At 40.6% G+C, this 13301-nt stretch overlaps 1 protein-coding gene across 1 annotated transcript in view; it reads left to right on the forward strand.

Annotated features, from left to right (window-relative positions):
• Positions 1–271: 271 nt before the first annotated feature.
• wdr47a (WD repeat domain 47a) overlaps positions 272–13301 on the forward strand; it is a 28222-nt gene continuing 15192 nt past the window's right edge. Inside the window, exons 1-7 of the mRNA XM_060872018.1 lie at positions 272–540; positions 3709–3878; positions 7114–7197; positions 9650–9734; positions 9861–10672; positions 11751–11868; positions 12919–13100. Of these exons, the coding sequence (XP_060728001.1) occupies positions 3721–3878; positions 7114–7197; positions 9650–9734; positions 9861–10672; positions 11751–11868; positions 12919–13100 (1439 nt within the window). The 5' untranslated portion in view covers positions 272–540; positions 3709–3720. The remainder of the gene's footprint in view (positions 541–3708; positions 3879–7113; positions 7198–9649; positions 9735–9860; positions 10673–11750; positions 11869–12918; positions 13101–13301) is intronic.

A 13301-nucleotide genomic window follows, 5' to 3' on the forward strand; every position in this document is an offset into this window, starting at 1 on the left:
GCCTAAGGTTTGAAGGCTTATTTCAGGACTTGACTGTCACCCCTCTGTGGCCACACCCCTGTGCTGGGGGTAGAAGCAAAGCACATCAGTGCAAAACAACATGTATCATGGGCAATATTTTATTTTTTTTCTTCTAGTTTTTGTCTACTGTTTTGTTCTATACTTTCATTAAGAAACCCCTAATCTTAAAGGTTCGTTTTTCAACAATCCTAAAGCGAGAATTTTCAGCACTATAGTATCTATTATAGCTTTTCCAAGATTTACTAGCGTTCTGAAAAATAACCAACCAATCAGACTCGCCAACACAGATTTTCCCAGCATACGTGCATCTGATTGGTGGGCGACACCGAGGAAGCGTTCGCCTGACAACCAGCGCTAGGGAGGTAACGGCACCAAGAGAGGCGAAACAACAACAGAGATAAAGACATCGCCCTTATTAATCAATTCAATTAACCATCCAGGTGGATTGTTGTGTGACAGCACGACTTATAAAACCCTAAAGCTACCGTGTGCAGTTTGCGTATATGTAGACTTTATCAGGTAAGCTTTTAATATCCGTTGTCTTTTTACTAATCTACGTCAAAAGCCGCATACTGCCGCACTAAACAGTATGGAAACTAGTAGGCTACTGCATGTTGTTTATAAGACTACAGCAGGTGGCGTCCTGCTTTGTCATGTCAGTGCTGTAGTATGCGGATTCACATAGGCGAGGCTTTCTACACTGCTCTGGTTCTTTAGCCTGTTAGCCGCGTTTGACTCATTGTTCTAATTCGGCTTGAATGGTTCTGGTTATATGTCATAGCTGTTATTTTCCGGCCTCCATGATCATGATAAAATGTCGCTTTGCTGTGTTATGAGAAAGCATGATTAAGCAGATCTGGGTGGGACAACAGACCACCTGATATGATATGGACCAGTTCAATATGGCATACAGATGCGCGCCGAGCCAGATGTGTTACTGTGTAGCTTATAAAGACAACATCTGCACAGCTGGGCAAATTATTCAGTGGCCCAGAATTGACATTTCAGTTTCTGTGTTTGTTTTATAACAATATTTTATTTTTTTATCGTGGCTATCCTTTGTTTTGATTTTGACACACACAAGCAGTTAGTTCTCTCTCTCTCTCTCTCTCTCTCTCTCTCTTCTTTGTCAGTCTCTCTCTCTTTCCACTGTCTCTCTCTCTCTCTCTCTCTCTCTCTCCTCTGTCTGTCTCTCTCTCTCTTCTTTGTCTGTCTCTCTCTTTCCTCTGTCTGTCTGTCTCTCTCTTCTTTGTCTGTCTCTCTCTTTCCTCTGTCTGTCTGTCTCTCTCTCTTCTTTGTCTGTCTCTCTCTCTTTCCTCTGTCTGTCTGTCTCTCTCTCTCTCTGTCTCTCTCTCTCTCTCTCTCTCCTCTGTCTGTCTCTCTCTCTCTCTTCTTTGTCAGTCTCTCTCTCTTTCCACTGTCTCTCTCTCTCTCTCTCCTCTGTCTGTCTCTCTCTCTCTTCTTTGTCAGTCTCTCTCTCTTTCCACTCTCTCTCTCTCTCTCTCTCTCTCTCTCTCTCTCTCTCTCTCTCCTCTGTCTGTCTCTCTCTCTCTCTTCTTTGTCTGTCTCTCTCTCTTTCCTCTGTCTGTCTGTCTCTCTCTCTTCTTTGTCTGTCTCTCTCTCTTTCCTCTGTCTGTCTTTCTCTCTCTCTTCTCTGTCTGTCTTTCTCTCTCTCTTCTCTGTCTCTCTCTGTCTCTCTCTCTTCTTTGTCAGTCTCTCTCTCTCTCTCTCTCTCTCTCTCTCTCTCTCTCTTCTCTCTCTCTCACTCTCTATCTCTCTTCTGTTTCTCTCTCTATTTCTCTCTCAGGAGAAAAAGAAAAAGAGAGGAGAGAGAGAGAGAGAGAGAGAGAGAGACAGAACTAACTGCTTGTGTGTCAAAATAAAAACAAAGGATAGCCAAGAAATGTTTTTTTTTTAATAAAATCTTGTGTAGATTAGATCTAGCAGCATAATGACATTTTCTTTTTCATTATGGTACTGGTATTAGTCTAATATGGGTATTGTGTGTCAGAGTAGTGGTATCTCCAGTACTTATTCATGACATACAGTATTAAAGCTTTATCCACGGCTTTTATGACATTCACAAACACACAAGTAAACAATGCAAAGTCTAATTGAAAGGTTGCGCTTTAATTAGCTGGACCACAGGAGACTTACATTCATTCATTCATTCATCTTCTACCGCTTATCCGAACTACCTCGGGTCACGGGGAGCCTGTGCCAATCTCAGGCGTCATCGGGCATCAAGGCAGGACACACCCTGGACGGAGTGCCAACCCATCGCAGGGCACACACACACACACACTCTCTCATTCACTCACGCAATCACACACTAGGGACAATTACCTACCTACCTACCAACCTACCATGCATGTCTTTGGACCGGGGGAGGAAACCGGAGTACCCGGAGGAAACCCCCGAGGCACGGGGAGAACATGCAAACTCCACACACACAAGGTGGAGGCGGGAATCGAACCCCGACCCTGGAGGTGTGAGGCAAACGTGCTAACCACTAAGCCACCGTGCCCCCCTGGAGACTTACAGTAAATATAAATGTAAACTTTAATAATACTTTGTCTTTTTTTTGAGTAAGATTCTGCCAGCTTAGCATAATTTTATGTGGCAAGTTTCTACTTCTTTCAGTTCTACTCTTCCTTGCAAAAATGCTCCAGATCTATCAAATTGTGAGGGGGATCTCATGTGCACAGCCCTCTTCATGTCATTCCATAAGTTTTCTGATGAGATTAAATATGGGCTTTGAATGGCCCATTGCAAAATGTTGTCTTCTGAAGTTATTCTTTTGATTACTTTGACTTTTGCTTTGTGTGGTTATTTGTCTTTGGCACAATGTCTCCAGTTTTGACTGTACGTTTGAGATCTCTCCAAAGTGGTCAGGAGGTCAGGAGGCTGTGATGGCTGCTCCAGAACTTTAACCTTCTTCTGCTGTAGCCATTGGAGGGTCAACCTTGCTTTGTGCTTTGGATCATTGTCATGTTGGAACATAGATAATTTTTTAAATAGTTAAACATATGGGCATTTTCATATTAAACATAAGTGGACAATTTTGGCTGTCTAACAGAAGCCTAGAGACTTGTGCAAGAATAGATTAGTATTTGGAGCTATATTTGATTGCCTCTTCCTTAACTAGAGCCCCAGAATCAGCTTATTTTTACTGTTCTTCAGACAATAATCTTTTTTTTTTTTTTTTTTTTGCAACACATTATGCCTAAAAAGTTCCACTTTGGTCTCATCAGACCGCATTAAATTGTTCCACATGTTTTGGGGTGCTATAGGAGGGCTTGGATTTTTTTTCTTTGAGAAAAGACTTCCATCTAGCTACCCTAGTCTAGATGTGAGAAAATACAAGCGATTGTTGTCTTATTGTATATAGTGATCAATACTAGCCAGATATTCCAAGGTGGAAAAAATATCTGACATGATTTAGCTTGTTATATCATTTCTCCATCACAAAAACTTGAAATTTTTTACAGTGGTGTGTAAATATTTTATATCCACTGTACATAAACTGTACAAAACACATATTTTTGTTTACAAGGCTGCAAAAATGACATACTGACTAGCAGCTACTGTAAAGCAATTCCAAAAGTTTGTTGACAATGAACACATGAGTTCTAGAGAGCACTACAAATCATCCATATTTCTTTCTTGCTCTGTCCACCTTAACAGAAGTTTTCCACCATGACAGCAGAGGAGACCATCAACATAAAGGAGGTGGAGATCATTAAAGTGATTCTGGACTTCTTGAACTCGCGGAAGCTGCACATCAGCATGCTGGCCCTGGAGAAGGAGAGTGGAGTAATCAATGGCCTCTACTCAGATGATATGCTGTTCCTCAGGTTGAGCCTCACACACACATAAACACTCTCTGTGGAGACACCTGAGTAATAAATTTGTGTTATATGTGGAGTGATGTGTCAGTTCTGGAGCTCTGAATAGTTGGTTGTTAGAGTTACTTCCTAGTATGTTGATCTGATACTGTGCACAATTTTATTCAGTCTCTGGCTATTATTTTGTGTCCAGTGTACTGTGTGCAGTGCAGTGTATTCTAAACCAGTAAATACTCAGCTTCTTTTGTCACTGTTTGCTATTAGCAATCCTATTGTTACCTTTGGAAATTAATAATTAATAATCTAATAATTATGAGTTGGGCACCGCTACACTGTGTCACTTGTGCATGTATATAAAAATTCATAAGTCATTCAAAAATTCAAAAGTCATACTGACAGAATGAAGCACTAAAAATGCAATCTTACCCTTAGAACTAACCTTCTAAAATGTTCAGAAGACTTCAGAAATCTATAGTCAGACAGATTCTGTACAAATGGAGGAAATTTAAGACCATTGCTACCCTCCACAGAAGTGGCCAACCAACAAAGATATAATAGTCTGCTGCATCTGAAAGGAACCCAGGGTAACTTCTAAGCATAAGCTAATGATAATGTTTGTGAGTCTGCCATCACATGAACACTGAACAACCTTGGTGTGCAGGGCAGAGTTGCAAGGAGAAAGTCTAATCTCAAAAAGAACATTGCTGCCCATGAAGTTTGCTAAAGATCACTGCATTTATTTCACTGCATGTCGTACTTGTACAGTATGTGTGTATGTGACAAATAAAATTTGAATTTGAGATCATATGGACAAGCCAGAGGACTACTTGAAAAATAATTTGTGAGGTGAATAAGACTAAAATAAAACTTTTTGGTTTTAATGGGAAGTGTTATTTTTGGAGCATCTGTGGGATGTGCTGAATAAACAAGTGCGATCCATGAAGGCCCCACCTTGCAACTTTTACAGGACTTAATAGATCTTCTGCTAACATCTTGGTGCCAGATACCACAGCACACCTTCAGGGGACTAGTAGAGTTCATGCCTCAACAGGTCAGGGCTGTTTTGGCATCAAAAGGGGGGGCCCAACACAATATTAGGAAGGTGGTCATAATGTTATGCCTCATCGTTATATATAATCTTTAATAATAATTGTGCATGAGGTCATTAATTCTCTTAGGTGGTATAGCTGCCCATTCTTCTTAGCAAAATGTCTCCAGTTCTGGGAATTTTTTTGATTGTTGAGATCTGTCTAAAGTGGCTCAATGATATTGAGGTCAAGAGACTGTGATGGCTACTCCAGAACTTTCACCTTTTTCTGTAGCCATTGGAGGGTAAACCTTGCTTTGTGCTTTGGATCATTGTCATGTGGGAAAATAGATGATTTTTTTAAATAGTTAAACATATGGCCATTTGATCTTTTATTTTAACAATGTTGGAAGATTCAAGTAATATAACTAAACAAAAAAACAAAAAAAAAACAAAGAAAAATCTTTTATAATTATCTGTAAAATGTAATTTACATGTAAAATTGTAATTTCTTGTGAGGAAAAAGTAACACATTTATTTGTACTTGCACCTGTAGATAATTTTATCCATTTTATCAGGTGCAAATTATTATTTATTTAAACTTCAGATATTTAGTTTGGTTTGCTTTTTTAAATTGTTAAAATAAGAGTTATCACCATAGTGAGATCCAAAGAACTCTCTTGAGGCCTTCAGAAAGAAGATTATTGATGCTTATCAGTCTGAAAAGTTATTTAAAGAGATCTGAAAAGAATTTTAATCAGCCATTCTAGTTTCTGAAAAATCATTTACAAGTGGAGAACATTTATAACAACTGCCATGGCCAGGTCAAGCTGTCCAAGCAAATTCACCCCAAGAGCAAGACAGCAAGATGCTTAAAGAAGTCTCCAAAAACCCTAAAATTCTATCACAGGACCTCTAGCAAGCTCTTGCTTCAGTTGATGTAAAAGTGCATGAATCTACAATCAGAAAGAGTCTGCACAACTTTAATTATAATATGAGGTATGTAAGGAGGAAAGCTTTGCTGACTAAGAAAAACATGAGGACAAGACTGAAATTTGCAAAAGAACACAGACACAAAGGCCAAGACTTCTGGAATAATGTGCTTTGGACAGATGAGTCTAAAATTATTATGGACGCCATAACAGAGGGCATGTTTTGCATAAATCAAATACAGCATTTCAGCAAAACAACTTCATACCAACGGTGCAACATGGAGGTGGAAGTGTTATGGTTTGGGGATGCTTTGATGCAGCAGGACCTGATCAACTCATCATAGAGTCTACTATGTATTCTACATTGTATCAGAAGGAGATTGAGGTGATTAACATGTAACCACCTGTCAAAAATTGAGGCTGAAGCGTAACTGGACCTTGTAACATGACAGTGATCCAAAACATACCAGTAAATTCACCAAGGACTGGCTGAAAAGAAAAAAAATAGAGAATACTGGAATGGTCAAGTCAAAGCCCAGATCTAAAACCCTGTGGTGTGACTTGAAATGGACTGTGCATGCAAGAAACCCCTCTAACATCACACAGCTGAAAGAATTTTGCATTGAATTCTAGAGTGGGGGAAACGTTCTTCCAGTCGATGTCAGAAACTGGTAGATGGCTACAAAAAAAGTCTTGTTGAGGTTATTTCAGCCAAAGGGTGGAACATTAGCTACTGTATTAGGGCTCAGGGTGTCCTAACTTTTTCCTCAGCTGAAATACACATTTTTGTTCATTTGTTTAAGAGAAACAAAGTACTTTAAAAAAAAAAAAAGAAAATATTTAATGGGGCGTCCTAAATTTTTTTAAGATTGTCCATATATACATGTGTAACTTATATTGTCCACATTGTGTGATTGTACAGGATTTGTATCTGTCATATCCAAGCCATATATACGCTGTACTGGCTGCAAAAGGAGGCCCTACCCCATACTAATTTATTGCATGTGTTTCAGTTTTGTTGTATATATAAAGTATGTTTGTGTTGATGATGTCTGTCTCATTAATTTCATTTCATTGACTTCATTTTGTACTTTTGAACCTTAGTGCAAATAAGCAGTGTAGGGGATGAGCTTTGCACGTTATCGTTGATCAACAAGCATATGTACGTACAGAGAATATCAACCTGTCTAATTTTAATATCTTCTTATTTCCATATATCAGGAAATTCAGCATATGCTATTTATACTTGTACGTTTATTCTTCTCAATTTCTGTTCCTCTCTCAGGCAGCTTATTCTAGATGGACAGTGGGATGAGGTGCTACAGTTTATTCAGCCTCTGGAGTGTATGGAGAAGTTTGAAAGGAAAAGGTGAGGTTTGTCTCTCTCTTTTCAGGTATCTGCAAATGTTATCCCGTGAGTAACAGAGTTACTGACATGCAGTATATGTACTCAAATTCCAGTTCTGTTCTATTGTGACTGATCTAGCTATGCTATTGTTACGACCGTCTAGGGGTCAGTCACAACAGAATGGGTAAATAAATGTCTTTATACAGAGAGGTTATAATTCACAATCATTTATTCAAGGGTTGACAAGGATTTTAGGCTTCAGGGGAGGACAAGGCCAAAATAATAAACAGAACAATCTTTAACAAACACCTCTCTTACTAAACCAAAAAATGAAAGAAAATAAAATACATTTCTTCTTACCTAACTCCCTCTCACAAAAACAATATAATAAAGGTTTCCAAAATAACTGGCGTCGCTCCCCCTACATACCTTGTCACCATGTTTTGGACAAAGGTGTATAATTAGATCGGCTGGCTAACAAGTCAAAAACAGAGAACGTAATAGTAGTCGTATATCAGGCATGGGTCAAGTACAAACAAATCAATCGGTTGAAATAATAAACATAAACCAAGACAAAACAAAACTCACAGGCTCAAAACACTAGGAACACAAACTTTCTAAGACGAGACAATCACAAATTACTGGAATGGGTTAAACATACAGAGAATATAACATACATATACACAATGCAATACAAACACAGCAACCACAATTGCACGAAAGGCAAAGAACAAAGAGGCAAGAGCAAAAAGCAAAGCAGCAAAAGCAGGCCCCAGTCAGGGATCCAGGCAGTCCTTTTATGTGGAACATGTGGAGATTATAACCAATTGGAGCTTTTCTCCTATTAACTCTGGAACCGCCTTCCTGAAACACATGACAGGTACAAGAAACACCAGAGGGCAGCACAGAAATAAAAAAAAGACTGGAGGTCATAACACTCTCTCTCTCTCTCTCTCTCACTCATTTTCTACCGCTTATCCAAACTACCTCGGGTCACTTGGAGCCTGTGCCATCTCAGGTGTCATTGGGCATCAAGGCAGGATACAACCTGGACGGAGTGCCAACCCATCGCAGGGCACACACACACTCTCATTCACTCACGCAATCACATACTACGGACAATTTTCCAGAGATGCCAATCAACCTACCATGCATGTCTTTGGACCGGGGGAGGAAACCGGAGTACCCGGAGGAAACCCCCGAGGCACGGGGAGTACATGCAATCTCCATACACACAAGGTGGAGGCGGGAATCGAACCCACAACCCTGGAAGTGTGAGGCGAACGTGCTAACCAGTAAATCACCATGCCCCCGAGGTCATAACACTATGTTTTTAAATGATCGTGTCAGAAAACTGGTGTCTTCGGGGATAAAATCCAGACCCAGATGCAGGAATAACATAAAAAGTGGTATATTAAGGAAAAAGATCAAAAACAGAAAAACACGGGTTAGGACAATGCAACAGAAATGAGGAAACCAGAAACCAGGTGCCAAGACAAGAAACCAAAAAAAAAAAAAAAACAAGACAACTGATTTAAATAGGGAGGACAACATGGCCGGTTCTAGACAGGCACATATGGGGGGGGGTCAGAAATGTGTACACATCATGTTTGAGCACTGTTTTTTTCCCTGTGCTTAGAACTACAGTGTGGGGCGGGGCTTTACGTAGGGGTCTGTCAGACAACGGTAATTTGTCGGTAATTCTTCAGTCTGTCAAATTCAGCGGACGTGGACTCATCGCTGTGCTTGTCGTAACTGAAAAAACGCTGCAGCTTCTTCAAAGTCTTTCCACTCCTTGACTCATTTGCATACGGACGGTGATTGGATGTTTACCGAGGGCTCAGGGGAGGAGTGTGTGTGCGTGTGTGCGTGCGCTGCAGCCTGTGAATGAATACACACAGCAGAGGGACAGAGACATGAGGGAAATCTAATACCGTATTGTGTGTAGTGACCCTTTTTCGGTGGATTTTTCCGCTACCGCAGATCATTTTATCAACTTGTAATATATTCATTTTGTGAGTATATTAACATGTGCTTTCTCAACATTTCAAGAGTTTGATTTGAGGGGGCAAGACATTTATTTGAGGGGGCGCTGCCCCCTCTTGCCCCTGCGTAGAGCCGGCCTCGGAGGACAATCATAGAGACACCAGGAACTGGTGTGCAGATGTGGGAACGGATTAAGGAAAGGGCTGGGCTAACACACCTGAACACAAAACAAAAACAAAGGCACATGGTACTGTACAAGACAAACAAAGCCAGCCAGAACGTCCCCCCCTGGTGTTCAGGCAGGGAATAGTCAGAGCTGTTCATGACAGATAGAAGCTCTCATATTGTCTGTTTTCTTTTTTTTTTTGTTTATTTTCTTACGAAAAGACCAAAATTAGATCTACCATGCTCGCCATTTAATGTCTTGCATTGTTATCATCATAATAAGCACTTTGATCTGTATTTCTTAATGACATTTTGCTGGCAGATTTCGCTACATTGTACTTAAACAGAAGTTCCTGGAAGCGCTCTGTGTAAATAATGCCATGTCAGCTGAGGATGAGCCACAGCATGTGAGTATCGCTGATTCATTGTGGCATGTGCATGTGATTCATCTTCTATAAACAGTTCGTTTGTCTCAAATACATTAACATAAGTGTCATAGAAGCTTCTGTTTTCTTTACGCTGTCATCCCTTAGCTGGAACTCACCATGCAGGAAGCTGTAAAATGCCTCCATGCTTTGGAAGAGTTCTGTCCCTCCAAAGACGACTACAGCAAACTCTGTCTTCTCCTCACCCTCCCGCGTCTTACCAACCATGCCGAATTTAGGGATTGGAACCCAAGCACGGCACGTGTACGCTGCTTTGAGGAGGCGTGTACCATGGTGGCTGAGTTTATCCCGGCTGACCGCAAGTTGAGTGAGGCAGGTTTCCGGGCTGGTGCGGACCGCCTGTTTCAGCTGCTGGTCAAGGGTGTGCTGTATGAGTGTTGTGTTGAGTTCTGTCAGAGCAAGGCCACAGGCGAGGAAATCAGTGAGGCAGAGGTGCTGCTGGGCATTGATGTGCTCTGCGGCAATGGCTGTGATGATCCTGACCTGAGTCTTCTGTCATGGCTTCGTAACCTGGCACCTAACGTATTCTCATGTGCCTTTGAGCAAAAGGTGCTCAACGTGCATGTGGACAAGGTGGTTAAACCAGTAAGAGCGGCCCACGCTGACCTGCTCACACCACTCGTCAGCAAACTCTCGCCATGCCCTGCCTCTCCTTTGCGCCGCCCACAATCAGCTGACACCTACATGTCACGCTCACTCAATCCAGTTCTGGATGGTCTTGCCTATGGCCTGTCTGGCCTAGAGAGAAGAGGAGGAACCAGAGCCAGTGATGTAGGGAAAGCATCACCGATGTCACATTCATTTGCCAACTTCCAATATCCAGGGGGGCAGAACCTGAGCCGGAGTCTGATGATGGAGGAGTCACAATGCCAAAGCATCTTTGAAGAGTCGCCTGAGAGGTGATGTTCTGTTTATGCAATCTGGTAGCCTTACAGACAAGCATAATGAGGAAAGTAATATTATAAGGTATTACTGAAAGACTGAGCTATGTTTAACCCCCATACAATGTATAGGCTAAATCCCAACTCATTAAAATACACTTACCTTCCACTATATTAGGAACACATTTACACCTAGCCAATCATGAATTATAATTCATCAGAATGAAGAAATGTGATCTCTGTGACTTTGATTGTACCATCAGTTTTGGTACCAGACGTGTTTGAGTGTTTCAGACAACAGTCTTTGAGTTTACACAGGATGTGGCGAAAAACAAAGAACACTGAGTGAGCAACAGTTCTGTGGGTAGAAACATCTTGTTGATAAAAGAGAACAGAGTAAAATAGACAGACTGAGGTTTTGGATTGATTTGAGGTAACAGAAAGGATATAGTAACTAAAGTAACTAAATCAAGTACTCTTTACAACTGTGGTTAGCAGCAAAGCATCTCAGCATGCACAAAACCTCAGTCCTTGAGGTGGAAAAGCTACCAGAGCAGAAGACCACATTTGGTTCCACTCCTGTCAGTCAAGAAGAGGAATCTCTAGGCTATCATAGGCACGGGCCAAACCGATCAAAAATAAAAAAATAAAAATAAACTCCCATGATTCTTGTTCTTAGATGACAGGAGTGGAACCCAAAGTGGGCTTCTTCCATGGTAGCCCATACAACTGATGGTTTATTTTGCTGTGTGTTCTGGGATGCTTTTCTGCTTACCATGTTTGTAAATAGTGCTTGTCTGAGTTACTATAGACTTCCTGTGACTATAGATATCGGCTCTAATCTGTTACAGGATTGGCTGATTAGCTAACTGCGTAAATGTGAAAGTGTGCAGGTGTTCATAATACAGTGTACAGTGTATGTATATGCATTGTGTATTACATAATGTCTTATACAATATACATTATGCAATATAAGCCAAATCTCACAGTTACAGAGATTCAGTTACAAAAATATTAATGAGTATTCATTAACAAAGATATAGTTGGGGGAAAAAAGGAAGCAAATTAGAGAAAAATATTGTTTGTTTTGGTGCAGCTCCAGAACTCAAACTCCATCAGATAAAATGATGGGCTTGACTGGTTCCCAGAACTCTCGCCCAGTCTCTGCACCAGGTCAGGATGCATCAGAAACCACCTCTGCAGACACGAATGAGGTAATTCATCAATAAACCCTCTAAATTAAGCATATACTGTAGCAACCAGCTATTAAGTCCATGCAAAGGTGTATTAATTTGACTTGATTTAAAATTGCACATTGGCATATAGTAAATATTTATTCCAAATAACTGATATGTGATACATTTAGTGTGCGCGTGTAAGTTGTGGATGTGGATTGAAGGGTGTATTGCAACTATGAATTTAAGTATATTAGGAAGGACTCATTTTTCTTTTGAAGCGACTCTTTATTTGCTTAATTTGAGATGACTCTCATCAGAAATAAAATGAAATAAATGATATAGATGTCCTTAAAATATTTTAAAAATAAGTCTAAAACCCTGAATATTCCTCCTTTCTTTTAACAGTCTAAATTAGGACTAGTATTTAATTTAGTGTGGGAGTTTGCACTGTGTTTGCACAGTAAATATTTCTGACTTTTGGAGAGCTTACAGTTGAAGCAGCAGATCAGATCAGTTCGGCAGTCATGTAGAGCAAAATAGAAAAAAATATGGCCTGACCCTTGACTACCAAGTTGTCAAGGGCAGTTGTTGGTGATATGTTCAAGAGTCCAGCTACATAACACTTAAGGGGTACAGTCACTGGCTTTTTTTTTTAATGGCATAATCATTGTAAACATCATATTATTATAAACAGAATCTATTAGAATCATTATGTAAACAGATATAAAAGAACAGTTTCAAAATTTTATATTGATTAAGTTGCATTTATTGAATGAAACATTGCTATCATTGTTAGTGATATGAACAGCTCTTAGTTAAACATTGCTACACCCACAGAACACATGTCCGTGCACCACTAAGGATTATAATGCAGGAAGTCTGTCAGGCAGTTACAACGTCTGTGGTGTACTTTATTTATCCCTTCTCATTTTTCTCTCTAAGCTGATATTCTGTTGACAATTACCAGATGTGTGGAGAATCAGTCAAGATATCAATTCTGAATTAAAACTCCCTGACCCCCTTTGAGCTGTTACAAACTTCTAGCTATCCGCCCGTATGTCTGACTCCCTCGCTGTCTTTCTGTAGTTGCGTGAGTCAACGGAGCAGTATCAGGAGTACTATAGACAGCGCTTACGTGTACAGCAGCATCTGGAACAGAAGCAGCAACAGAGGCAGCTGTACCAACAAATGCTGCTGGAGGGTGGAGTCCAGCAGCAGGAGACTTCACCCAGTGCCAAGCACAACCTCACTGAGACGTTCCTCAACAGGTCAGTCTGTACATTTGTTACATCAATAATAGGTATTCCTTATCTAGACCTGCTCTCACTCACTCATTTTCTACCGCTTATCCGAACTACCTCGGTTCACGGCGAGCCTGTGCCTATCTCAGGCGTCATCGGGCATCAAGGCAGGATACACCCTGGACGGAGTTATCTAGACCAGGGGTTCCCAAACTTTTCAGACCGCGA

This window comes from Tachysurus vachellii, chromosome 1, assembly GCF_030014155.1.
Source record: "Tachysurus vachellii isolate PV-2020 chromosome 1, HZAU_Pvac_v1, whole genome shotgun sequence".
Classification (NCBI taxonomy): Eukaryota; Metazoa; Chordata; class Actinopteri; order Siluriformes; family Bagridae; genus Tachysurus; species Tachysurus vachellii.